Source organism: Apodemus sylvaticus, chromosome 10 (genome assembly GCF_947179515.1).
Source record: "Apodemus sylvaticus chromosome 10, mApoSyl1.1, whole genome shotgun sequence".
In the NCBI taxonomy this organism is placed as follows: domain Eukaryota; kingdom Metazoa; phylum Chordata; class Mammalia; order Rodentia; family Muridae; genus Apodemus; species Apodemus sylvaticus.
In genome coordinates this window covers 47,267,691-47,295,551 of record NC_067481.1, presented here as the reverse complement: position 1 = coordinate 47,295,551, position 27,861 = coordinate 47,267,691, and the positions used below count along the sequence as shown (strand labels likewise).

The 27,861-nt window shown below is 49.2% G+C and overlaps 1 protein-coding gene across 3 annotated transcripts in view; it reads right to left on the bottom strand.

The window, feature by feature from the left end:
• Positions 1-27,861, bottom strand: part of Abr (ABR activator of RhoGEF and GTPase) — a 195,972-nt gene that overhangs the window by 41,404 nt on the left and 126,707 nt on the right. For all 3 annotated transcript variants that reach the window (XM_052197162.1, XM_052197163.1, XM_052197164.1), the window contains 7 exons: positions 21,333-21,518; positions 14,858-14,965; positions 10,957-11,017; positions 6,708-6,760; positions 6,001-6,141; positions 4,013-4,134; positions 774-939 (listed from right to left, as the gene is read on the bottom strand). In XM_052197162.1, the coding sequence (XP_052053122.1) occupies positions 774-939; positions 4,013-4,134; positions 6,001-6,141; positions 6,708-6,760; positions 10,957-11,017; positions 14,858-14,965; positions 21,333-21,518 (837 nt within the window). The remainder of the gene's footprint in view (positions 1-773; positions 940-4,012; positions 4,135-6,000; positions 6,142-6,707; positions 6,761-10,956; positions 11,018-14,857; positions 14,966-21,332; positions 21,519-27,861) is intronic.

Genomic DNA, 27,861 nt, shown 5'->3' with positions numbered 1-27,861 from the left:
GTAAGTACAATATAGCTGTCTTCAGACACACCAGAAGAGGGCATCAGATCTCGTTACGAATGGTTGTGAGCCACCATGTGGGTGCTGGGATTTGAACTCAGGACCTTTGGAAAAGCAGTCAGTGCTCTTAACCACTGAGCCATCATCTCTCCAGCCCCTACTTTTCATTTCTTATGCACTTCTAAATAGTTTCCCCCTTTTTATTTTGATTCTCCCTCCTTAAAATACTTTCTAGTTAACTTTGTATAATTTTTCTACAGTGAATATGTAGAAAAAGTCTGAATATGAAGGGACTGTGAATATGAAGTCTGTGAATATGACCCACAGGCTATTAAGCTTTTAAAAAATTAGAAATTCATTTCGTGAACCAACATAGAACTATTTGTGGATGTTCTGTGTGAGACAAGAATCTGATTTCCTTCTTAGCACATGGTTTGGCCAATTGTTGTACCCAGGTCCCCTCTCCCTATTTAGTTCCCTTTAGAGGTGTCAGTTTCTCACGAGGCCTCTTGTGCTTTTTCTCAAGAAAGCTTCTCATTCCCCCTCTCTTGCTTCCCCTTTCTACGGTGTGCAACGCACGCGGTTACTGAGGAAACATCCCATAATTAAAGCCACCAGCTCTGGTCCTTGGCCGTCCCTCAGCACTTACACAAGCCGGGGCTACCATTCTTGCGTGCTGCCTCCCTATCACACCCGTAAGCCTGCAGCCTGCAGCCCCATCTCTCCACCTCCCTTAGAACACCCGGTGCAAACCAGCCCAGGCCGTGGCTCACCTCCTTCTGGATCTCACTCTTGAGGGCAGAGATCTTCATTTTCATGTCCTCCAGCTCGTGGTCTGGGAAGGGGTGCACCTGGGGGCTGGCCTCCGACTCCTCAGGGGATGGGAACACTAAGTCAGCCAGAGGGATGTACCACTTACAGTCATACTGCTGATGCTTTCTGTAAGCAAGCAGTGGGAGATGTGAGCTGGGCCAAGCAGCCTCTTCAGTGCAGAACTGCTCACCCAGAGCAAAACGACGACCTAGGAAGGGATCTGCTGAGAGCATGGAGGCAGGAACACGCCCTGCTCTTGAGGAACTTTAGGCACATACTTGTGGAAGGAACACTGAGAACCAGATCCTGGTCAGCCAGCAGTGAAGACCAGTCTTTCACCCCAGTGGACTGGTGCTTTTAAATATCCCACATCCCTGTGTATCAAGAAGGAAGCCTTCCTGGCTGAGCTTGAGTTTTCCTCTCTTGCCTCACACCCGCGATCTCCGCTGGTCTATCCAGACAGAAGCTCCCGACCACTGTCCTTTAGAGTAGAGATGGGCTATAGATTAGATTCTGAGTGCCAGTTCCAATCCATATGGAGCATACAAAGCCCTGAGCTGACAGTCATAGAACTACATCCAAGCTGGGTGTGGTGGCATGTGACTTAATTCCAGCATTCAGAGGCAGAGGCAAGTGGATCTCTATAAATTCAAAGCCAGCCTGGTCTACATAGACAGTTCCATAACAAGCAAGGCTACATAGCAAGACTCCCTTCCTTCCGTCCGTCCGTCCGTCCGTCCTTCTTTCCTATCTATCTATCTATCTATCTATCTATCTATCTATCTATCTATCTATCATCTCTCTATCATCTATCCATCCATCATCTATCCATCTATCTATCCATCCATCCATCATCTATCCATCCATCTATCTATTATCTATCTATCTATCTCTAAGCCTCGTGGGAAAGGGTGCTATGATTGGTTATTAACATCTGCTGTGGGAGAAAAGCTAGAAACAGAGGGAGGAGCTCCACATCTGGTTAGCCTGCTGCAGACCACGCCCCTCACTACTTCCCTTCCTAGCCAACACTGGAGCCTCATAAATGCACACAGGAGCACAATCCCAGTGCACAGCTTTCTATTGGCATCTCTGTGGTCTAGTTCCTGGGAGTCATGGCCTCAACTGAAGCCCACAATGGCCTCCTCTCTTCTTCCAATTCCTCTGAGAATTCAATTTGTTCCCTTGGGCTGGAGAGATGGCTCCGTGGTTAAGAGCACTGGTTGTTCTTCCAGAGGTCCTGAGTTCAAGTCCCAGAAACCACATGGTGGCTCACAACCATCTGTAAAGAGATCTGGTGCCCTCTTTCTGGTGTGTCTGAAGATAGCTACCATGAACTTTCATATAATAAATAAGTCTTTAAAAAAAATTGTTCCCAGTTCTGGTCCCTTATGTTACTGTAGGCACAAAGATCTCATTTGTTCCCAGTTCTGGTCCCTTATGTAGGCACAAAGATCTCCCTCTATAGTATGAAGCAACATGTTTAGCATATAGTAGTTTATAAATGACAAATGTATCCACTCTACTGAAAAGGACATGAAAAGGAATTCAGAGTTAAGAGTTCGATTTCCGGGTGGATCCAGAGGAGGCCTCACACATATTTGCATACTGGAAGAACTAACTGTACTCAGCCGTTTTTTTTTTTGTTTGTTTTTGTTTTTGTTTTTGTTTTTAAGAATATCTTGAAGTTGGGTTCTGGAACTTATGCGGTCAGGAGTGGACTAAGGAGAGTTGGAAAGGGGAGTAGTGGATATAATAAAATTAAATTGTATACCTGTACTGAATTTTCAAATAGTAAATGAAAATATCTCACATGTGTGCGCGCACATACTCATTAAAAACGAAGGTCACGGTGAGATGGCTCCAAGTGTAAAAACACTTGCTACAAAGACCGGGAGCCTGAGTTCAAGCCATGAGGTAGGAGAGAACCAGCTTTCAAAAGCTGTCCTGTGACCTCCACTCGGGTGTCCTATGGCACATGCAGATCAACCCCCCCACACACACACACATAAAATAATTATTGCAAATAAATAAAAACAAAAAGAAAAAAAAAAGAGTTCGATTTCCTCCATTTCTAGTCCTGTGTAACCTTGGGCAACTTACTTGCCTTCTCTTTAGCTTCTGACTGAGAATAGGGAAAATAACAACCACTCTGCGACGGCGATAGGAAGATCGGAAATAATGTATTTGAAACATTTGTCATGGCACCTGGAGTGGTGGAAGATCTCAACAAATGGCAGCAGACGTAATGAATACCCACGGAACCGTAATTAGCAACAACTCTGTTTAGCAAGGAGAGACTACTTGAGTAAATTATGGCATAGCCACTTAACATGCAGAAAGGTAATGTGGTGTTTGTAACGGCTTGGCAGTGATAAGAAAGACACCTTACGGCATGGAACAGCAAAGTCCCAAGCTGGATGCAGTGTTGGCACACACCTCTGATGAACCAGCACCCAGGAGGCAGAGGCAGGAAGACCTCTGAGTTCAAGGCTAGCCTGGTCTACATAGGGTGTTTCAGGACAGCCAGAACTATATAATGAGACCTATCTAATATATAATAATCCTGTAAATGTCAAAAAGCATTTTTTATTTTTGATGTAAATAAAAATCAGGCATTCTCTGTTAGTACAACTATAAGAAAAACCACAAAACCATTTAAAAAAATGGGAAAAATATAGTCACAGAAGACTTATGCTTATGTTCAGGGAGATTATTTTTTCCTGTAATATATTACAATAATAATGATGATGATGATGATGGCATGATTTCTTTTTTTTTAAAGATTTATTTATTATTATATATAAGTACACTGTAGCTGTCTTCAGATACTCCAGAAGCCTAGGGTATCAGATCTCATTACGGATGGTTGTGAGCCACCATGTGGTTGCTGGGATTTGAACTCAGAACCTTCGGAAGAGTAGTCGATGCTCTTAACCACTGAGCCATCTCTCCAGCCCACATGATTTTTTTTTTTTTTTAGAAAAGACTACACAGTAAAGCTGAATTGAATAAATGAGTGTATGGTTTCAGACTGTAACCCTGGAAGCCTTAAACTTGCTATGATCTTTCTGTGTTAGCCTCCCTATAAGACACCGCTTCTGGCTAACACGCCTATTTTTTAAAAGGGGAAAAAGAAGAAGAAACACACTGCCCAAGCCAGTTGTCCCTGACTGAGACCCCAAACCCATATCCTCACCCTGCAGAGGTCTTCTTCAGCTTGGCACACAGTAGAACATCTGTGAAGAGAAAGACATGCCGCAGCTTCCGGGAGCTCTCAGACATTTCCACCAGGAAGCCGTCCTTCACCAGCTGCCGAGTCTGAGGAGAGAGCACCCCGACCTGCTCAGAGGGAGGAGAGTTTCGAGGGCCTGGCCTGCACTGGCTTTGGAGTCTTGGTCGTGCTCCAGACTCAGCCCTTTCTCAGTTGTGTTCTCCTCTAATCTCAGATGTGTTGTCTGTGCAGCTAAGAGAATGGTGTCTGTCTCGTGAAGCAGTACTCCGTGTGGAATAGCACAGTTCAGGGGCACACCATATGTGATGAGTACTCAGAAGGGGCACCCTTTCCCCAGCACCTTCCCCTGGATAAATAAAAACTCTCTGGAATGACTTGGTTTCTCCATCCTTGGCAGTGAATACCTCAGTCTCACATCTCCTCCCAACGGAGAGTCTGAGCTAGTTTCAGCTCATCGTGCTCAGCCAACCCTCTCAGGCTGGCCCGTGCTACCTTCTCAGTGGGTTCCTCTAGGGATCCTCCCGGGGATGAAAGACCCTGGGATTGCCCCTAGGGGAGCTATGGCGACTGGGACAGTCAGAAGCATTTCAGTGCTCAGGAGACATGGATTGTCTCCTCCCTGCCACCCTCAGAGCTAGCGGGCTTCTTCAGAGCTGTCACCATGAATCCCAGCCTTCTCTGTGTGCACGATGTGCTGTGTGACCTACATACACTACCGTCTGTGGGCGAGCATGACGAAAGGATATGATTTAGACAACCCGAAACTGATAGCGCTCTCTGCCTTCTAGAGATTTTTTTCAGATATCCTCAGAGTAAAACCAACTAGTGCCATTTTCTGGGATGCTGCAAGCCAGGGCCGGGAACTGCACACAGACAGCTCCACGCCCCATTAGCCATGCTCCAGACCCTGTCCCTCATTACTGCCTTTCCCAGAAGACATGGGAGGCTCATAAATGAAACAGAGGAGCATAAACCCAGTCAGCCTTCCCACTAAATGCTACTTAATTACCTCACTTAGACTAAAGGCACTGCATCTGGGCCAGTCTGTTGACCACTGAGGGTCACAGTCTCCCCAGTTCCTCATACTGCTTTCCCACTCTTCCATCAGGAAGCCTCCCACCCCACCCCAGGGGAGATGCAATACCACATCTAGGTGTTTCCGAGGATATATCATCAGCCCGGTGGCCTAAACTAGTCCAGTACTAACCACGTCTAGTACTAACCATGTCTAGTACTAACCACGTCCAGTATTAACCACGTCTAGTACTAACCACATCCAGTACTAACCACGTCCAGTACTAACCATGTCCAGTATTAACCACATCCAGTACTAACCGCGTCCAGTACTAACCATATCCAGTACTATGTCCAGTACTAGCATTTTCTATTGTTGGGCTTTTTGCCTAGCTCTGACCAACTTAGCGTGTTCCTAAGTGTCTCTTAGGGGATCCCAAAGAACATCATGCCAATCAGAGCAAGGATGTGGACCGAGAATGAGGTTTCCAGAGATCCAGCTTTTATTGGGCCAATGTGTTTAGTTGGACAGCTCAATTAAGAACCTAGTTTTGACACTTTTATCTGGGGATCCCCATGCCAGGCTCAGAGATTGTCTTAACAAGTTATTACAGGGATCTATGAAACAACAGTCTTAAACAATAGTCTTTTGGAGGGGGAGGGGCTGATTTTTCGAGACAGGGTTTCTCTGTGTAGTCTGGGCCTGGAACTTGCTCTGTAGATCAAGCTAGCCTTGAACTTACAGAGATCCTCCTGCCCCTACCTCTGTGTTGGGATTAAAGGTGTGCACCACCACTGCCCAGCCAATCATAAAGCTCTTAACCTAGGACCTGACATGTTATAGTTAATCAAGGTGGCCAAGGACAGCAGGGACAAGGGATCTGGCCAACTGTCTATTCCTCAGTCTAGGTGTGAAATTGCGCAGGGCCTGAACTCACCTCTCCCTTGGGGGTTGTGACTGCAGTCCGACGAGGATCAATGTCTTCATTAATGCTAGACAGAAAATTCTGGGAGATTCGGAGGGCATCCTGAAGTAGCGGGTAGTCTGGGTGGTCCACAGGCGTGTGCTTCAACAGATCCTAGGAAAGGATGGGTGCAGGGAGTTAGCAGAGAGGAAATGGTTCAGGTTCAATGAGAGGACAGCAGGGAGCATGCAGTCCTCCAAAGAATTATTCTGAGGGGTACGCCCAGGACCCACGCTCTAACCAGCCATTCCTGTGCAGTCAGAACGGAACCAGGGTCAGAGGAACAGAGGTGACAACACTCAGTGTTCCTCTGGTTTCTGCTGTACTTGCATGAGTCTTTTTCCCTAGGGGCTGTGGCTGGGTGAAGCCATTCCTCACCTAACAGCTGGGAACCCTCCTCTACCCACTGTACAGCTGCTCCAGGGCCCTGGAGACCACGAGGCAGCGAACAAAGCAGCAGCAAGTGTCTGCCTCCTAAGGAGTATTTGGCCAAGTATCAAGCTTAGTAGCCAAGCTATATTTAGGACATGGCCCCATTGGCATGGTTACCATAGGCCAGGCTGGCACAGTCAGGGCCCAGGGACCCTCTTCCTCATTCCCCAAATGGAGTCTCAATGACTTCAATGCCTTCACACGAAACTCCTAACCCACCTCTGGCCACAATGGGACACGACACTCACGTGCAGGACCAGGGTGCTCCGAGTCACTCGGTCAATGGGCTTGTAGAGCAGAGCTATAGGGAAGGGCGAGAACGCAGACAGGACGATGAAGTAGACACTCTCAACCATGAAGATGGGCTTTTTACCCCCAACCTGTCTTGTCCCTCGGAAGCCAAGTGGGTTTTGTGGTAACTCACACCTCCATTTTCACTCCGTGGAGAAGCCAAATAAAACAAACACACACAGCTCTGTCCACTCAGGCTCCTCCCCACCTGAACCTTCCTCTCCTCACCTGGTCCTGTGCTGGCTAGGCTCTCGCAGCTGAAGCTACCCCGGCCCCATCCCCAGCCACACAGACATACCCAGGGAGGCCTTTCAGCATGTTGTGGTACCCTTGGGACTCCAGGATGACTATTTGCTACTTTTCCAGAAGGACATTTCCCACCTGTTAGTCACTCTCAGGCACCTCCCACCTGTCAGTCACTTACAGTCTCAGGACCGGACACATCTGGCTTGGAGCCACATGCTTCATTCATTCGCATTCACACATCTGGCCTCAGCTCTGTGGGAAGAGACTCTTTATGCCCTCAAGCCTGCTGACAAAGCAGGATAGGCTGAGGGGCCTTTAAGGCAAGGTAGATCACCATCAAAGCACTCCATCCTAAGCCTGCAGGGGAATAAGGAGCAAAGACTTCCTGAAGGAATTTGGGTACAGTCTTGCTACAGAAGCCCCAAAGAAGCTGCAAAAACGCAAGGCCGGCAGGTGCCATGCGCCACTCTTCTGTGACCGGACACTAAATGACAGCTACTCAGATTCATCAGGGACTGGTAAGAGGCTGCAGCCAGCAGCCTAGCACTTCCTATGGACTGTTCTTCCCAACCTAGGGCTGGACATTCAAATCCCGGGACCATGACTTTTGGCTTCCTGACACAGGTAGTCTAAAAGGTAGGATGTTCGTTGAAGAAAAAAAGGATCCTAACTGAATGCCCCACAGAACCTGGCCAGGTCCTATATTCCTCACACTTGGACAGTCCCCAAACCAGTCTCCCAAAGCCCTAGATACCTCGTGGAGTGTTAAGCAATCGCTTCAGGGAACACCTCAGTGCTCAGTCAATGTATGCTCAGTGCATGCCCTATCTGTAGGCTTGTTTGCTTGGCTGCCCATTAGGATCCTATGCAAGCTCTCAAAAGAAACAGATGTCCCCTCTACACTTCATCGACTAAAGCAAGCTCTCCAAAGGATAAGAAGAAGCTATCTTGCTGAGGTGATCTGTATCAGCAGCTGACAAATGCTGTTTTGTCCCCATCACTATTTTCCAGTTCTTTCTTAGCCAGCCATTTCTAGCAGACCCTCTGATGGCCCATGGGGGTGGGGGTAGAACGGGCAGGTCTAAGGGTCAGGGTGTATCGGGACAGTGCGAGCAAAGCTTGGCCATGCACATGGGTCTCACCTCTGAGGGTGTCTAGCATCCCATCCACCTGTAGCTCAGGCATCCGCACTGCAGTGGGAGAACTCATCCTAGAAACACCGAGACCTTGTGGCAGGCACAAGGTCAACAGACACAGGCTGGGGTGGGCCCAGAGTCCCATCCCCCAGGAAAGCTGACACTGAAACATCAGCTTCTGCAGCCCTCTCTGGGTCCCAGGAGGAAGAGGTTTCTGACTAAGCTCAGAAGTCTGCAGAAATGGTGGATCAGGTTTCAGGGGGGCTATTAATATAACCTGAGGTCACCTCAAGAGTCCATCTGACAGGGCCATGGAATGAATCCCGCAGTTTTGGTGTTCGAAGGTCAAGGGGGGTCAGGTGTGTGGAAGGAAACCAGGCACGGAGGGGAACCCCGGTGCCCTTGAACCCCTGGCTTCTGAGTGTTCCTCTGCGCTCCACAAGCCCCTGCCCCTTCTCTGTTCCTGGGCTCTGCATGTCTGCCCATTTTCTCCTCCTGTATCATGCTCCCCCTCTTCCTGGAATAGGTGCCATCAAACACACTGTCTTGCTCATCTCTCTCCCTCCTCCAGGAAGCCTTCCCTGACCGTACTTTTATGAACATCAAAAGTTAGACCGCCATTAGGAACAAGCTGGTCTCTTATCATGTGCCACGGAACTACCTTATGCACATTGTTTCCTGTTACTAAAGGGGGCACAATTTTCACTAGCTCAATTTTATGCTGCAGAAACTCAGGTATAAGTTACTTGTCTGAAATCACAAAGCTGTGAAAGGTAGATGGGTTTTGAATTTTGGTTCACCCATGCACTTACAAGTGGACTGTTTCCTTCAGAAGAGAGTGGCCGATGGAACTCCACATAGAAGAGTTCTGGCAAAGACTCTGTCTGCCCCGGTAAGCGCTTGCCGCAGAGCTAGTTCCTCGCCCTATCCCTCACTTTGAAGCAGGCTTCAAAGATTATGGAATCCTGGGGACCAAAGGGACCCTGGACTCCAGGTCTCAGGTCTGCCTCATCAGGACTCCTTCCTTCTAGGGAGGGAATGGGAGCAGAGAGCTGATCCTTTCTCCCTGTTGGAAAACCAGCACAGACGTGTAACTGGCCCCTCACCCAGGCCCTGCATTTCTTCCCTGACCTCTGACAGGCCATCAAGTCCCACTCTTCCCTGGGCCCCAGCCTGTCAGGATGAGCTGAAGGGCCCACAAAGGCTGTTTCCACCACGAGCACCAGACACAGAACAAGCCAGGGAAGATGAGGGGTCCATGGTCCTGAACCACTCCCTAACATACAGGCCTCTAGGAAAGAACTGGAAAGCTCATCAGTCCTCTCTCCATCTTTCTAGCAAACTGCCACCCCCCACTCGGTTCCTGTAACAGGAGCCCCAGGTTACCACGGAGATAGGCAAGCAAAGTGACTGAGGAGGGTAAAGACAAAGAGCCTGGTAGGAGGGAATAGGAAAGGTCCTTAAGCAGCTAGCTGCCTCTGTGACACACTTGGGCTTACATGAGTCCTTCACTCCCCGCCAGAGCTGGCCTAGGTCACCCTAAGGCACTTCTTGCCTTGGAGAGTAGGGCCACCAGGTCTGGACAACTCCCTGCATGCACCTGCTTCCGTATCCTACGAGCAAGGAGCCTGGCTGGCAACATGCGCCTGTCCCAGGACACCTCCTCTCCCCCAGCTGAAGGAGTGGCACAGAGGATGCTCCAGGTCCCTTCCACGGAAGTGGGCGTGTGACCTTCACAAAGCAGCAGCCGGCCACACCCCCCTCTCACGTGGACCTTTTGCTGGGACCTGGGCTTGGGGTCTTTAGGGGCTGGAAATGCTGCTCCCGAAACCAACCAGCTCCTCCCCGCTCTCCCAAAGCCATCAGAGAGGAGGCAGCGTGTGCACGGAGCACACAATACCCTTGGCGCTCAGCATCCTCTGTGCTCACGGAACAAAGAAACTTCTCCCTCCTGCCCAGCCTGGCACCCTCTTGCCTTGAGGTGCAGCTCTCCAGACTCTGTCCCTCTCTGCCTGCTCCCAGCTGCTCCTTGCCCCCACCTCAGGCCTGAGGGAACCGCCTGTCACTTTCCTTAGCCTCTTCAGGAAGTTGCTCAATGCCTCTCATGCACGCACATGCTAAGCCACCAGTTCCACACACTGCCTCAGGAGGACCTGGCCCTTTCTAGCCTGGTCCTTCCATTTCAGAGATACTCAGTACAGCCTCTGGATTTCAACTCCAGGCTGATCACAAAGCAAATGCAACTGGGTTCAACGACATGACCATCCTCCCTTCCCTGCAGCCCCTAAATATGCTGACCACACTGAAGTCCATTCCAGCTAGCCCCCGGATGGCTTAAGGCATGCCACTTCCCGAGGAGGGACGCCTGGGTTACCATAGGTGCAGTTACAGCAGAAGCGAATGATGAGTAGGATTTCCATGGCAGCCTCGATCCTTGCAGCAGGGACCTGCAGCCATTGCTCCAGGCTCCCGGCTCTCCTCCCAGGCCAGCCACTCGGCCACCTTGCTGGCTGCTGCTGCTGCTGCTCAACCTCCAGAATCAAGCAGCCGCTTCCTTCCTTCCGAGTGCTCATCCAACAAGGGGGAGGGCAGGAGCGTGGAGAGGCAGGAGGAGGAGGGGAGGGGAGGAGGGAGGAGGGACCTAAAGCTTGCTGGCATCCTAAGGAGAAGCACGTTTGTAGCTGGCCTGATGCCTAGGGAGGAGAGGCAGACACACACACACACACACACACACAGGCAGGGAGGCTACCACGTTCACGCAGCTCACAGTTCACTAAAACAAAGGAAGAAAACTGTAATCCAGACCACTCCCCAAACAAAGTACCTTCCATGGTGACTGATGTATGGCTGTCCTTAGAGTCCTTGGGCCCTTTTACTTTGAGTTCCTGTGAGAGGAAGGAGAAAAATCACTACCTGTTCTGTCCACTAGCTTCCCTCTCTTATAGCAGAGCTTGGTGGGAAGAGGGGCTCTGAAGCCCTGGCCGTAAGTAACAAGAGGCAAGAAGGCAGACTCTGAAAACTTGAGTCAGGACCGATTGCTACAAAGTACTGTGGCCAAAAAAACAAAACAAAACAAAACAAAAACCCAAAAAACAAAGCAAACAAACAAAAACCCTCCAAGACCTGGCCTCTGATGCCCTTGGCCCTGGAGGATGGTAAGTGTGGACAAGGGCAAAGACCCTCCCAGCACCAGCCACCCCCCAAGGATGTATACACACTAGGCTCAAGGAAGACAGGAGTGAAGTCAATATGCACTACGTATGCCAGGGGACTTTTGGGAATGAACACCCCTGAGCTGTGGCAGAGGGGGTCTGCACCCCTGCACAATAAGCAGAGAGGAGATGGGTTTGGAGTCCACAGGGCAGTCCAAGCCATACCCTCCCCAGACAGGTACTAGCCCTGCCCCAGCGCTATTGACACTCCTGGAACCCAGGTGACCCAGGAGTGAGTGCTGGAAAGCCTTTGATCATCAGATCAAAAACTCTTCCATCTATCTGCTTTGGAGGAACAGAATCCCAGCCTTTGCTAACAGGACAGTGGCTGCAACTGGAGCTGAAATGCAATCCTTATTGAACAAGAGGCATGTCCTCCTGAGAAACAGGGGCCAAGGTGAGGCCAAGGTCAGACGCCCAAGTGGTCAGATGCTCAGGTGGTCCTGCCTGCTCTGCCTGGGGGAAGGCAGGGCCCCCACAGCAGAAGCTCATTTCCCACTCCGACTCCAGCTGTTTCTAGACAGAGAAAACCCCCAGGAACTGAGCTTGGCACTGGGAGAGGGGGTGGATGGGGACTCAGCTCCTCTACGCTGAGTCTGTCTCTCACTGGTGCCTGGCTTCCCTGCTTTAAGGGATTTTGGTCCACACCCCTCCAGTGCAGCCTAGAGGTATGAAATCACTGCGGCTGCAGGGGGGAAGGGCCTAATTGCAGTAATTAAGTGGCAGCACCAGCAGGAAGCATCAGCAGCATCTTACTGAGTGAGTCAAGATGAGCAGCCACCTGGCAGAGGGCCATGGGTCTCTCTGTCCTCTGGAACAGGCTTTGGGGGTCGGGTGGGAGAGCTGAATGCACGGATGCACAAGAGTGGGTGCAGAGGCACTTATGCATAGATGCATGAAGAACAGGGGACCACACAGTCTCTGGGCCCTCTGGATTCCTAGGGCCATAGCAGAGCCACTGTGAACACACATCAGGGAGTCCAGTTCATTCTCAGAGAGGGCTGGATGCTGAGAAGAACATCAATTCTCCAGACTCATGACTTTACCAAGGGGACGTCCCCACCTTGTCCCACTGTCTTCCCACAGGGTCCCACAGCTATCTGATTGGGGTTGGAGATAAGAAGCTGAGCCCGAGCCTTCTCTCCGCGCTTGCCATCCTTCTAGAAACTGAATGGAACATGTTTCCAGAGGCGAAGCATCAGCTCCATGCGCCTGCACACCAAACCTTCAAGTTCCCGTCTGCTTTTCCTAACAATCAAACTGTCACGGTTTCCCTTTTTCTTTCTAAAATTTATTTTGTTTACCTATTTAAGCACACACACTCTCTCTTTTCTCTTCCTTTCTCTCTCCCTCCCTCTTTTCCCCCTCTTCCATAAGACAAGGTCTCGATACCTATAAGCCCTTGCTGGCCTAGAAGTGGATATATATACCAGACTAGCCTAGAACTCACAGAGATCCACTTGCCTCTCTGCCTCCTGAGTGCTGGAATTAAGAGTCATTCATAATTACATTTTCATTTCCACCTGCCCAACTGCTGTGTGATCTCTAGACTGATTGTGGCTTAGGTAAGATCTGGAATCCTGCCGGGCGGTAGTGGTACATGCCTTTAATCCCAGCACTTGGGAGGCAGAGGCAGGCAGATTTCTGAGTTTGAGGCCAGCCTGGTCTACAGAGTGAGTTCCAGGACAGCCAGGGCTATACAGAGAAACCCTGTCTCAAAAAACAAACAAACAAACAAACAAACAAACAAACAGATCTGGAATCCCAGCAGCTTCAAGGAATTATATGTCTCCCTTTTCTAGCACCAAAGACTTCAAGGCAAGACTTCCAAAACTACAGAAGTAACCCCTACCCCTAGCTTCTTCTAAAGCAGAGGCTTTCTTGTGCTGAGCTTGAATGGGTGCTGCTTCCAAGGCTCGTGGCTTGACAGTGTCGTGGGAGCCTCTGGATAGAGAGTGAGCTGAGCTGAAGGATCCAGGACTCCCAGCCTCCCTCCCCCTGCCACTTCCTGCAGAGAAGTGCTAAAGCCCAGTGGGGCATGGAGATGCACACCTATAACCCTAGCACCCAGGAGGCAGAGGCAGGAGGCCAGCCTGGGCTAAATCGTGAGTTCCAGGACAGCCAAGGCTACATGGTAAAACCTTGCCTCAAAAAGAAAAGGAAACAGTAATAGCAGCACAAGAAGTGCCAATGGCAGGTGACTTCATACCTGTACATGCATGTGCAGAAGGGGAAGGCTCAGCTGCAGAGCAGGGGCAGGCATGTTCCTGACCAAAGGAGGCAGGTGACTTCATACCTCTACACGCATGCGCAGGAGGGGAAGGCTCAGCTGCAGAGAGGGGGGCAGGCATGTTCCTGACGAAAGGGGTCCAGGGCTGCTGTTCTTAACTGAGCCTGGTTGACTCTGTGAGACAGTAGTCTCATGTGCCTAGTACCTTTCAAAACTACTTCGTCTAGAGTTTCTGATGGGGGCTGGAGAGATGGCTCAGTGGTTAAGAGCACTGACTTCTCTTCCAGAGGTCCTGAGTTCAATTCCTAGCAAAGGTCAAAGGTGGGAAGTCACTCGGGAAGTCACAGGGAATATCCGTCCCTCCCCCATTATTTTTTTCCCTCCTCGTGGCTCACAACCATCTGTAGTGGGACCAGATGCTGTCTTTTGGTGTGTCTGAAGAGAGTGACAGTGTACTCATATACGTAAAATAAGTAAAAAAAAAAAAATCTTAGAGTTTCTGACCGTAAATCAAGAGCCTGTCAGAATATAAACTCCTGTTCCTGATCTACCCTCCCCTCTTGAGTCAGAAGATGTGGCCATCAGGGCACGTGCCTGTAATCCCAGAACTCAGGAGACTGAGGAAGGAGGACGGGCCTGAGCTACCCAGAGTGAGAGAGGATGCTCAGGGAGAAGAGAAGAGAAAGGAGGAGCCTGGGCATCTGCATATTAAATAGTGGCCTTGGTGATTTCTTTCTTAAAATTATGTGTGCACGTGTATAACTATGTGTGCACGTGTCCACATGACCACAGGTCTGAGGAGGCCAGCAGGTCAGATGTGCAGCTGGGATTACAAGCGGTCACCCAACTCGGGTGCTAGGAACCCAGCTTAGGTCTTGTGCAAGAACAGTAAGCGCTTTTAATTGCCAGAGCATCACCTTTCCACCTCACCCCCCATCAAGTTTTGAGATGAGCTGGGAAGGTCCAAATGGCTCACTCTACAGGAGAGGAAACAAAGGTCAGAGGTCGGGAAGTCACTCGGGAAGTCACTGAGAATGTCTGCCCCCCCCCCCTATTTTTCCCCTCCTCCGTTCCACTTTCTAATCTGAAAAAAAAATAAGTCAAACCAATCGATATTCTTATATTAAGAGGAAAAATGTCAGTTGCAAGAAAGCAAATGTCAGGCTGAGCATTATTGTGGTGAACAGTTTCCCTGGGGCAAGAAAGGGAGGAGGTCCACAGACTTAGAGGCTTCTCAGACTGTTGCAGCCCAGAGTGGATGGGCTGTGGGCAGAGCTGCCTACCTCAGAGATCTTCTGGAACTGGTTGTTGGACTGGCTGCACTTCTCAGCTGTCTCCAGAGCAACTTTATAGTTATCCACAAATGCTTTGTACACACCAAGCTGGCTGGCCTGCAGGGAAGACAGAGGAAATGAGGAATGGGGGTGAGAGTGGGATGGAGAGAGGGTTACTGAACGGCTGAAAGCTGAACCAGAGCTCCTGGAGGCCCCTTAGCACTCAGAACCTCTAACTCAGCTCCAAAGGGCTTGCTGGAAACCAGGGGAAAGGCCGAGATGAACATATTACAGTATCCCTTTGAACTTGATGGTTTCCATGGAAACTGGCTCAGCCAATAAGGGTAACAAGGTGGTACTGGGAGCAGGAAGGGCAGGGCAGGCTTTGTTAGCATGCCAGAAATCAACTTATCCCAACACTTGGTTTTATGTACTGTCGTTTTTTTGTTTTGTGTTTTGTTAGTTTTCCCTTTAGCACCATCAAGGTCTCCCAGGGCTTGAGGCCTCTCAATGCCTTACACCTCTTCCATATCTTGTAATTAAACAGAGCAAGGGAGACAGAGCAGCAGGGTGGGCGGGCACGTGCAGCTTGCTCAGCCCCTGCTCCGTGCTGAGTCCCTCAGCCCCTGCCCCCCCCTCCAGCCTCCACGGAGCCAGAGCCCCGGCTCACTATACACCTAATGCCAGCTGACCCTAACACCTGACCCGACAGGCAAAGCCTCGCTGCCCCTAGGATGCAAGGTGGGCCCATCACCCTTTCTTCTAAAAGGAAAACTGAGGCTTGCTAATTTAATTACTTCAGGATTTATGACAAGCCTTCTCCGGGTTGGGTAAAAGTATTTCCTCCCGAGAGCACGAAGAGTAGGCACGCATGTGAAAGCTAAAATGTGTGATTCCCATCTGAAGAGTCAAAATTTAGAGTCTAACGGCACTGGGCTCAAGCCCTAAGACTCTAGTATAAGTCAATACAATAAATTTGTCAATAGCTAATCAAACTGACCATAGGCACGCCTATAGCTTAGCAAATCTACCATTAACATAAACCACAATATCTTGTTGTCTAATACAGTGGTCATGCTGGGCGGTGGTGGCGCACACCTGTAATCCCAGCACTCTGGGAGGCAGAGGCAGGCGAATTTCTGAGTTCCAGGCCAGCCTGGTCTACAGAGTGAGTTCCAGGACAGCCAAGGCTATACAGAGAAACCCTGTCTCGAAAAAAAACAAATCCAAAAAACTAAAAAAAACTAAAAACAAACAAACAAACAAACAAAAAACAGTGGTCATGAGTCACATACAAATACTGAACATGTGCAATGTGGCCACTACCACATGCTACATGTATAAACTCCACACTAAGCGTAGAGGCAGATAGGTCTCAGGGCTAATATGGTTTATATAGCCACTTCCCCAGCCAAGAACACACAGTGAAAACCTGTCCCAACAAAACACACAAAACAGCCCAGTCGTGTATTCTAGGCTGACCTCAGACTTGCTATGTAGTTGAGGATGACCTTGAACTCCTGATTCACTTGCCTCCACCTTCTAAGTCCTGATTACAGTCTGCACTACAATACCTAGCCTCCCCGTGATTGTTTAATTTATTTTGTATGTGTAGATGTTTTACATGCATATATGTCCATGTACCATGTTATAGGCAGTTATACAGAAGCCAAATCTGAGTCCTTTATATGAGCAGGAAGCATTCTTAACCGTTCAGCCATTACCCCAACCCTTTAAAATCTTTATTATCTGTATCTATGTGTGTGGTGGGAGTGTGTGCTGCAGCAGGCAGGCCAGAAGACAACTTTCTTTCAGGGGCTGGAGAGATGGCTCAGTAATTAAGAGCACTGGCTGCTTTCCCAAAGGACCCAGGTTCAATTCCTAGCACCCACAGGACGGCTCACAACTGGCTCTGACAACATAGCCAGTCCCAGGGGATCTAAAAACCTCCTCTCCTAGCTTCATCTGGCAGACGTGTGGTACACAGACATACATTCAGGCAGATGCTCATACACATGAGATAATCAGGAGTCAGCCACAGCTACCATTGTGCCTTCCAGGGCTTGAGCTCAGACCGTCAGCTGTTAGGCACTGAGTCGCCTGGTGAGCTCTGTATGTTGTGTGTCCCTTTCCCTTTCCCTCTGGTTTTATGGTTGCCCAGAAAGCCTCAAATGCCTGGGTTCCAGTGATCCCCGTGTTTAGTCTTCCCAGTAGCTAGGAGAACAAGCAGGCACTGCCACAACCACCTTGTATTTGTTTATTTTCTCAGTTCCTGGAGATCAAACCCAGAGTGTTGGGTATGGGAAACAACCACATTACCATGGAGCTATTTCAAGTCTTTGTTTTTACTTTTAAAAAATGTGGTTCATGCTTGAGAACACGGCTCAATGCTAGAGTCTGCCTATGTGTGTGAGGCCCTGGGTTCAAACCCAAGCACTACTTTAAAAAAACAAGGTGGTTATTAAGACATTTCTTTCTTTCTTTCTTTCTTTCTTTCTTTCTTTCTTTCTTTCTTTCTTTCTTTCTTTCTTTCTTTTTTTTTTGGATTTTGTTTTTTTCGAGACAGGGTTTCTCTATATAGCCCTGGCTGTCCTGGAACTCACTCTGTAGACCAGGCTGGCCTCGAACTCAGAAATCTGCCTGCCTCTGCCTCCCACAGTGCTGGGATTACAGGCATGTGCCACCACCTCCTGGCTAAGACATTTCAAATTATATATATATATATATGGGACCAGCAAGATAGTTCCAGCGGGTAAACAGCTTATTGTATTGAGTTCAGGAGAGAACCAACTCCTGAAAGTTGACCTCTGACCTCTACACATGCACCATGGCTGTACCCCCATATACACTCTCACACACATTAATAATTAATGAAATCATTAAAAATCGTATGTGGCTCACAATCTATTTCCATTGGCTAGTGCTGCTCTTGAAAACCCTGGACATGCCTGTACCCCAGGAGACGTGAGCAAGGATGCTTCCAGCCCCCACCTTCCTCCTCACAGCAGGAGAGGTGAACAAAAGTTTTCAAGCACAGGAACTTGGACGAACACAGTTCAGATGAATGAACACACGCATCAGAGCGAATGTGACCAGATTGCAAAATATATACATACACACACTGGCACATTTCAAAAGTGCATGTAGTGCCACAAGAACATGGAAGTATCAAACATACAAACTGCAATCTACATGGCTCCACACCGAATTCCTACCAAGCTGCTTCAGGACAAAAGGGTCGAGGAGGAGGAGACGCTCCTTCATTTGTAATACTTTTATATTTTTTGTTTTGTTCATTGTTGATGAGACAGGGTCTCATGTAGCCCAGGCTAATCTCAAATTCCCTATGAAGGCAGAGATGACCTTGAGCTCCTGACCTTTCTGTCCCCACCTCCCAAGTGCTGGCATTACAGATGTGCAGCATCAGGCCTATACCTGGCCCCTCTTTTTATTTTCCATTCTGACACAAAGTCTCACTAAGCTGTCCAATCTGGCCTTGAACTTGCAATTTGACTGCTTCCTGGCTAAAACTTTTTTTTTTTTTAATTAGAAAGTTTAACTACAAGAAAGGCTGGCAAGATGACTCATGAGGCAAAGGTGGCTATGCCACATGAGCCTGGTAACCTGAATTTGATCCTCAGAGTTCATGTAATGGTGGAATGAGAGAACAGATTCTATACACCCATCCCAGCTCACCCATACATATTATGCATGCACACAGATTGATGATGATGATAGTTTTATAAGAGAGAGGATAAATAAGGAAGAGGAAGATGAAACAGAAAAATAATGGAGAAAAGAAAAGGTTTAGTATTTCTCTGACAACCCTCATCTGATACTCTGAGGGCTGCAGACACAGGTGTCTACTACATTACCCTTTAGTTTTCTGATTTAAATTTTTTCCCAATATAGTAGCAACAAAACCCACCCTCTTTCCTTGGGGGCTTTTTCCAACCAAGGAAAGTACACTGCTCCTGTGCCCCCCTCAAGATCAATCTGTTCCCAGAGAACACTTGTTTCTTCAGGACACAAAGGTAGGGCAGGGGCCAGGGGCAGGCCCCTGGAGCCACCCAGGAAGGAGGTAGAAGCTGGTGAGGCTGCCCTTGGGACCAGGAAGCCAGAGAGGAGGGTGTGAGCTAGGGTGCAGAGGTGAAGAAAGGCTAGAGTAGTGCAGTCTCAGAAGGAAAAGCTCCTGGGAAAGGGCAGAGGGGTCGAAGTGCACTTTCCTCCAAAGAACCCTTAGCCTAAGTGCTCGAAGGCACAGAGATGTCCCAGACACTTCCAAAACCAAATCACAGTCTTCCAGGCAGGGCTCTCGTACCCTCTTTTCTCACCGACTTCTTTATCTTTTCTTTGAGACAGTCTCCTGTATCTCAGCCTGGCCTTAAACTCACTACCTAGGCAAGGCTAAACATGACTATTGATCCTCCTGCCTTCTGCTTCCAAAGTGCTAGGATTACAGGTGTGGCTAACCACACCCAGTTTTATTTAGAGCAAGGGCCTGAACTCCAGGCAAACACTCAAGCAGCTGGCCCACACCCAGTCATCTCTGTCACAAGAAAGGCAAAGCATGGATACCTGTCTCTTGTGACCCAGAAGCCACCTGTGTGTAGTGGTCATGGGCCATGCCAGGTACTTCCATCTCCATAGTTACCAGAGGCTGGAAGGCCAGAGGCCCATCCTGCCAGGGTCATTAACTGGGAAGGCGCAGGTTGCTTGGAAACAGGAGTTTGGCACTGGAATGATCTCATAAAACAAATAGCAGAGATGCTAATTCCCCTCTCTTGGTAATGGATAATCAAATACCCAGAGACTTCAGCCGAAATAAACTGCCTCCATATGCCTGGCTTGCCCTGGCTCCACCCAGGCCTCACAGAGCAGGGTGGCAGACAGCAGTTCACGATGCTGGGAGGGTGGGGGTTGGAAAGCACATTCCTAACCAGACCAGTGGAATTGAGACCCGGGGGACTCTGAGTCAGAATGATACAGACAAATTGATAAAGCTATATAGGCTCATGCCTGTAATCCCAGCACTTGGGAGGCTGAGGCAGAAGAATTGCTTCAAGTTCAAGATCAGCCTCGGTTAGAGAGACCCTGCACCAAAAGCCAACAGAATTATCAAACTGAAGAGCTCTTCCATTCTGCTCTGCTTACCTGCCCTCTCACCAGGGCTTGTGTTCTGTATCTGTGAGGGCGGAGTGGAGGTGGCCCCCACGTCAATTACCTCAGACTTCCGTGGACTGGGAAAGATCACTAGGTATTTACCATCTCTGCACCAGGGGAAGTAGCTGGGTCACCTACTACCAGAACTACAGCATTCTGGGAAACAACCCCTCATGAGTACTTCTTCCTAAAGCAGCAGGAATGCGAACAGCAGGCTTTTGCAGGCATTAACTCACTCCCGCAATAATCCAGTTGGCTATTGGTGCCCCCCTGAGAACAGGAGGGTAAGCTGTCAAAGGACCATCTCTGGCAAAGCCAGGATTCAAACCCAGCTGTGACCTTGCTCTGGTTGTGCTTGTCCCCACAACACTTGTGGCCTTTAAAAACATGGCTGTCAGGACACAGGCATCTCCTTCAACACTCGAGTTCTCTCCAGCCCCAATCAAGGTGTCTATCCATCCATTCATTTGCTCATCCACCAGTGGGGTCCATTAGTTCTGGGAGTCTAATGAGAAGAAAATACAAACTGTTCCAGAGTTTATACTGGGGGTGGGACAGTGAAGATGAGAAAGACAGGTGATTTTTTAAATAAGTGTTCATGAGGGACAAACATGGGGTCTGGAAAGGCTTTTCTGAGGTCATTCCAACTTGGGAACTGATGGAGAGAAGACAGGTAAATGGGGAAGGCCATTTACGGTCTACAGAGGTCAGGAAGTGCCTTGGTCTAAGAGGTCTCAGGCAGAGCTAAGGGAGAGGGTGTCATAGGAGCCTTGGCAATAAGAGGACATCTGTGAACACCCTCCACCATCAAGCCCGTGCTCTTCCCCTATGAACAGCAGCAGGAAACAGCAGCTGCTGGTACGCTCTGCTCTGGAATCATCCATTAGTTAGGACCATATCCATGCAACTGCTTCGCTTTGTAAAGGCAGCAATGGGATGCAATGGCCTTCCAAGGTCTCAGATGAGCGTCATCCTCCTGCAGCCTGTCACACGATTCTCTCTGCCCATGGAGTGACAGAGGGACCTGCATCCTGGCAGTAGAAGCTCCATTCCAATGCTCAAAGGACCCCCATACAGACAAAGGCAGCATTCCTCAGGAACATCCACACAGGACCTGGCTCCACTGCTATCCCTAGAAGCACTTTCAAGGCTCCACTAGGATGGGCCTGGGGTTGAGGATCCCAGTCCAGTTGCCCTAAAGAACCCAGGCCCAGACTGGCCTCCAAGGGCTTGAAGATGACCCAGGCCTCGAGAGGGCTAGAATGACCAGTTCTAATACCAGTCTGTCATGGAGACACTCATGCCCTCATGCGAGACTCACCAGTTTCTGGAAAAGATGGCCCATGGTGACCTGGCTGTCCCACTGCTGCACCTTGGGGCAGAGGTTGTCGTAGAACTCCTTGTGGATCTCGTAGATGTCCTGGATCTTGTAGAAGATGGTCTCAATCTGCTGGATGGTGAGCACAGGCTGGGAGGTGGTGGCTGTGGCCTTCAGGGGTTTCATGGGCTGAAGAGGATGGGAACAAAGTGCAAAGGTGGTGGTGAGTGAACCAGAGTGTTGGCAGGTCGGGGCAGACTGTGACACTGATAACATGCAGTGCCGCCCAAGTCCTGCCTAGACAGGGCTGCTGAAGGCAGAGCACCTGAGACATTATTTCTCAGAGCTATTGTCACAGGTCCCAACAAGCCATATGCCGAAAGAAAGAGGGACCCGGACAGCAGCAATCTGCCCCAGCAGCCACAGCATATCCGCTCCCCAACCTTAGTTCACAACCCCTGGCTCATGTGTTCACTGGTCCCTAGTCTCTTCCACAATGGCCTCAGGCCTGTCATAAGCCTCTTTGTCATGCTTCAGTGGAAGAGTGTGGCCTGGGAGGCCAGCTCCTTAGCCGCTTCCTTTTGAGAAACAGAAGGCAGGCAGTTCTAGTACTCAGGAGGTAAAACAAAAAAGAGACTCAAGACTAGCTCAATCCAGGTCTGTACTGGAAGTACTCCAGAGGCTGAGGCAGGAGGATTGCAGGCCAGCCTGGGCAACAGAGAGCGAGCCAGCCTCGAAAAGAAACCAAAGTTAGCTCAGAGAGGAGCAGGTACCCACACGCCACCCTCCTACTTCCCACATCCGCAGCAGACATGCAGACATTACTAAGCGAGCATGATGATCTTTCCCACCGAGTGTGGGTTTTTGGTCTCAAGACTCTTTCTCAATGCCTGTTGACATGAAAATGAAAGCAACCAGTCATCCTTGCTCGTCTATACCAAGATCCCCAGGGGCTGCAGTGGAAGGGCAGTGGCTGATGGTAAATCAGCCATCCGAAGCTCTGCCTGGGGTCATGGGGCTTGGGGTCATTCTCTTTAGAAAGAGCCTTTGTTATTTTCTAAATCACCCACACAGAGGCTGTGCACCATTGTGCGTGCTGAGGAGGCTGAGGCAAGAGGATTGTATAACCCCGGGTGTGTGATAAAGTCTGGAAAACAAAAAGAAACCCCAGCTCAAATTTTTAAAAGTGAATTCACAAGTAAAATTAACACAAATAGCTGAGTGTAGTATCGAACACCTTTAATCCCAACATTTGCAAGGCAGAGGCAGGGGGATTTCTGTGAGTTTGAGTCCATCCTTGTCTACAAAGTGAGCTCCAGAACAGCCAGGGATATACAGAGAGACCCTGTCTCAAAAACAAAACAAAAAATAAAGGACAAAATCGCATATAAATATGTCACATAATAAACATTACTTTATCAGAAAAACTCTCAGAAGAGGCTAGGACTATGCTGCAATGGCCCAGCAGGAGACAGGGTGTAGAAACATGGGCAGGGAGGGCACACGTACCAAGGGAGAGCAGCCTACAACCTGAAGGCTATATGGAAAGAGCCTATGCTCCAACAGCCTATGCAGACCTGGGAGCAGTGGGGAGATGAGAGTCAGCATGGACTCATGGGAGCTGCCGGCGACTCACAGGATGAGGTTGTAAGCTGTCTAACAAGAAAGCATTCTAGGAGAGAGTAGGAGAGTCAGCAGCTGAGGTGCTGGGCTGTGGGATCACCTATACCAAGGGAAATAGAGATACCACTGGCTCCTTCTTTGGTATGACAGTCAACCTGGGCGGGTCACAGAAGCCAGCCTTCCAGCCCAACTGTACCCCATCTTCCTTCTGACAGTGGCTAAGCCTAAATCTGTCCACAAGAGGAAGTCTCATATGCCCAGACAATGTCCAACTGTTGACTTTCTTTGTCCTCCCCATTCTACAAAGTCTAGAAACAAGACAAACCCAGGCCCAAGAAGACCCATTGACCCTCTTGGCACTAAAACCAAGTAAGCTTTAGTACCAAGGACGTCCTTGCTAAAAAACAGGATGGGATTCCATCTGGGTCAGGCCAGGCAGTGTGAGTTGCAGCCACTCAGCCATTTACCAGTTGGGAACAAGTCAATCTCCGTTTCTGGGTATGTCATCACTTCACTAGCAGGATCATGGGTGGGACTGAAGTGGTATGACCTTCACAAAAGAACCAGTAGGAAGATGGAATCTCAAAAGTCACACATCACATAAAGTATCTATCTAGGGGCTGGAGAGATGACCCAGTGGTTAAGACTGCTTCCTGTTCATGCAGAGGACCTGGGATCAGTCCTCAGCACCCACATGGTGGCTCATAGTCACCTGTAACTCCAGTTCCAGACGATCTGATGCCCTCTTCTTGCCTCTAGTTTGTGCATGTATGCAGTGCACATAAACTCATTCAGACACAGACACATAAAGATAATAAATAAATCTTTAAAAAAAGATTGAAGTTTCTAGTACATACTTCGCATCTAGAAGGCAACTAATGTTAATCATTCATCCTGTGAATAATGAATCAAGTGCCAAACATAAGACCAATCCCCAACACCCAGTGGTGTGCCTGGAACACATATAATCCCAGTCCTCATGGGGTTTCCAGCCTAGCAGAGGAGACAAAGGAAACATGATCCAACATGAAATTATACACACCAGTAAGTGCGATGAAGAAAATAAGGACAGGACCACCAGGGCAGGTGGTGAGATGGCTCCTCCAAAGAGGGGAGGGACCCTTACTCTGAGATAGAAAGATGGGGCCAGAGGGAATTGTACTCATCAAGAGTTCCTTGATGACTGAACTGGAGTCAGAACCAGGCTTGGTGAGAGACAAGGGCTGAAGGTCACCAAGTCTATGTGCAGTGCACATACAGGAGGAGGAGGGCCAAGCGGGGTGGATGGAGCGATCACAGGAGTGCGTTTATGCAGAGGGGAGTAGGCCTTTGGCAGCATGACTGGCCATGCAATGACCCAGCATTCTGCAGAGCCATGAGCGACAGAAGCCTGTCGGTACTCAGGAGATCATTTTGGTGATCCATGATCTCCTTTCTTGAGAACATTAGACTCTACTTGAAAAATGGACTAAGACAAACCAAGAGATTTGGTGGCCAGCACGAGTCAGGACATTTCCCAACTTGAATGTACTAGAGCAGCTAAGGAAAGGCTTTGTGGAGGAGGTACCAGTTTAAGTAACAGAGCCTCTGTAGCTGGGGAGATCTGAGCAGGAGGAGAGCCCAGGAACACACAGGCAGGGTAGCAGGAGGAGCTAGGAGAAAGGCACGGTATGCTCCCATGCCAGGTGGAAGGATACAGGGGACTTCCCTTCAGATGTGACATCTCCATCTAAGACCCAGTGACAGGTACAAATTGCCACGGAGCCCCAAAGCCACTCACCCTGTGCCTTGGCACAGTCCCCAGGTGGAGGGAATAAAGGAAACAAGAGGACAGTCCAGGAAGGCTAAGACTTCTCAGAAGCTGTGCTGGGGAAGCACGCTCTGACCCACCTCCTACGCCTAGACAGGCCCAATGGCTCTGCTTCCTCCTGAACTTCCCACTGTCTGTGAAAGGGGAAGAAACGCACTCTCACCAGGGCCAGTCACACGGGCCAGCCTGCACTGGATACATGCAACTTTCTCACCAGATGAAGGACTAACTTTTGCTCTCATCCCCATTCTCCATGGAGAAGGGGGAAGGTCTGGCTGGTCCTCAATTATTTCTATCTGAAGATTCACATACCGGCCTCTGGACCAGAGGGGCTGTAAGGCCAGGCCCCTCTCACTGATTTGACCCAACATTGTTATTAGGACCAGGGAGCTAGCACAGCAGCAGCCTCCACCTTCCTCCCTGGCCCAGCTACAGGGCAAGGATTAGACAGACATCTGTCAAAAGAATTCTTAGAGAGAATACTGGGAGACCTCAACTCCCACTCCGGGAGCTTCACTTGAAGACGGGAGTTAGCAGTTCTGACCTCACATAGCCATGTCTGCTGTGTCCTCTAGTCAAGTAGCCTTTCGAAAGAGGGGAAAGAAATCTGCCACTTCCTCCACCTCCTACCCCCGAAGGCTTGGCCCTGCCAGGCACACTTACTCTCACAGCCTTGGCTGCCTCTTAGAGCTCACAGAGGAGGTGTAGTTAACCCGTCACATAAATAAGCAAGCTGAGATGCCCGAGGACTATGAACTCTGATAGAAACAGCCAAAATGAAAGAGAAGATGGCAATTGGGCTAGCTGTGGCAAACTATGATCCCAAGGTGGGATGGACTGTAGGTAATAATCCACACCTACACGGCCCATTTAGTTTTCTCTTCTTTCTTTTACAGCCTGGGCTCCTAAACCTGAGCTCTCGAACCTGGAGTTACAGGAGCTCACCAGGAAGACTTCCAGAAGATTACTAACCCTGGCCCCTGGGTGCTGGCTGGGGACCAGAGGCCCCCAGGTGGCTTTCCAGTCAATGTGTTGTTCTGCCAGTGTGTACAGTCTTAAGTACACTGGCCTAGTCCTTTGCTTACCAGGAAGTACTGAGGGAAAAAGAGACACTTTGCACTAAGAAGTCAATTTCCATTTTTAAGTCACTCCCTGGGGGATAAGGGATCTGTTGTTATGAGAAGGGGGAGAGAAAGCCAGGGAAACAATTTCAACTCTAAGCTGGACCACCCAGGAAAAGCCATAGTTGAGTTCCACAGTGGCTAAAAGGGGAGGCTCCCAGATTAGTGGAGGGAGGGATAGAGCCCTTATCTTTGAGCTTTTTATCCTCAGCTACAGGCTGGGGAGGGCCCAGCCCCACCCCCTCCCTAGGTCTTCCAGCAACAAGCCTTCCCACCAGCCTCTCTTCCTCCTAGAGGCCAGAGAGAACAAGTTGGGAGCAAACATGCTGGGAGCGGTGGGGTGTGCAATCGCACAGTTGTGCCTTTGGGGCAGAAGCTCTTTAGGAAGGCACGCCAGGAAGGCTCTGTCCTGGCTCCTAAATCTATCTCTGCCCAGATGAGACCATCTGATGAAGGAAAATGGAATGTGGGAGGCATGCTGCCGCTCAGGGGTACCTCCTCCTCCTGCTTCGGGGTATCTGGGGGAGGGGTACTGACAAGAACACAAAAACCCAAAGCTTGCTGCTGGGATTATAGGCATACACCATTACACTCGGCAAGACACTGATTTTCAAACCCACTGTCACCAAGAACACAGGAGGTAAAAGCAGGAAGACAGTTCCGGGTTTGGGCTTGGCCTGATCTACACAGCACGACCCTGTCTCAAAACCAAACCACAAGGAGCACAGGAGCCTGAATCTGTCTCTGCTCAGCTCAGTAGGAAACAGGAACAATGCCAGGTAACACTGAGGCCCTTCCCAAGAGCTAGAAACCATTCACCAGCTTCACTACAGTCCCACGCAGAAAGTACTACTTGTGAACCCAGACTATAGATAAAAAAAAAATGAGGTATGGCATGGTCTTCTCACTGCATGTAGGAAAGGTGTGAAGTGGGGTCTCAGCCAGGCATCTGGTCCCCTTCAGATCTGCATTCTGCCAGTGATGCAGTTTTAGATACAGCAACCCCAGGTCTGTCTGCCTTTTATCTTTAGTAGCCACTACAGTATTGAGTCCCAAAGGACCAACCCAGAGGGGAAAGGTACCAACTCTCACTACCATCAGTTACCCGTGGTCATCCATGCTCTGAAAACAGTGTGTCTGCACTCTTCAAGGCAGAGGCCATGTTACATGACTTTGCTACACGACTTTCATCACGGTATATGGCCACTGTCGCTCATGTTCATTCATTATTGCTAATATCTTACTGTGCCTAATTTGTCTATAAGTTTGTATTCATAAAACAAACATCTGAGGTATTACAGGCATCTATTACAGGTCTTGAAATAGATCCTCCACAGAAAGGAAAGGGAACTATATCATCTTCAAATAAGAAAGCTAAGGATTGGGGGTTGGAGAGATGGCTCAGCGGGTAAGAGCACCAACTGCTCTTCCAAAGGTCATGAGTTCAAATCCCAGCATCCACATGGCCAGCATCCACATGGTGGCTCACAACCATCCGTAAAGAGATCTTCTGGTGTCTGAAGACAGCTACAGTGTACTTACATATAATAAATAAATATTTAAAAAAAAAAAAAGAAAGAAAGCTAAGGATTGGAGAGTTTACACATAATTTTTTTCTTTTCTTTTTTCTTTTCCTTTTTTTTTTTTTTTTAGAGTTTTGTTTTTTTTCCGAGACACTGGCTGTCCTGGAACTCACTCTGTAGACCAGGCTGGCCTCGAACTCAGAAATCTGCTTGCCTCCACCTTCCAGAGTGCTGGGATTACAGGCATGTTAGCACTTGAGAGGTAGGGGTAAAGATCAGGTGTTCAAAGCCAGCCTCAGCTACAGAGTGAATTCGAGGCCAGTCTGGGCTACATGAGATAGAGACAGGGGTAGGGAGAAAAGGGGGAGATGGAGAAAGGAAAAAATAAAGTGCCCCTGTGTATCATCTACACACATCCTGACAGTACCTAACCTTTTCTGCTAATGATGCACACT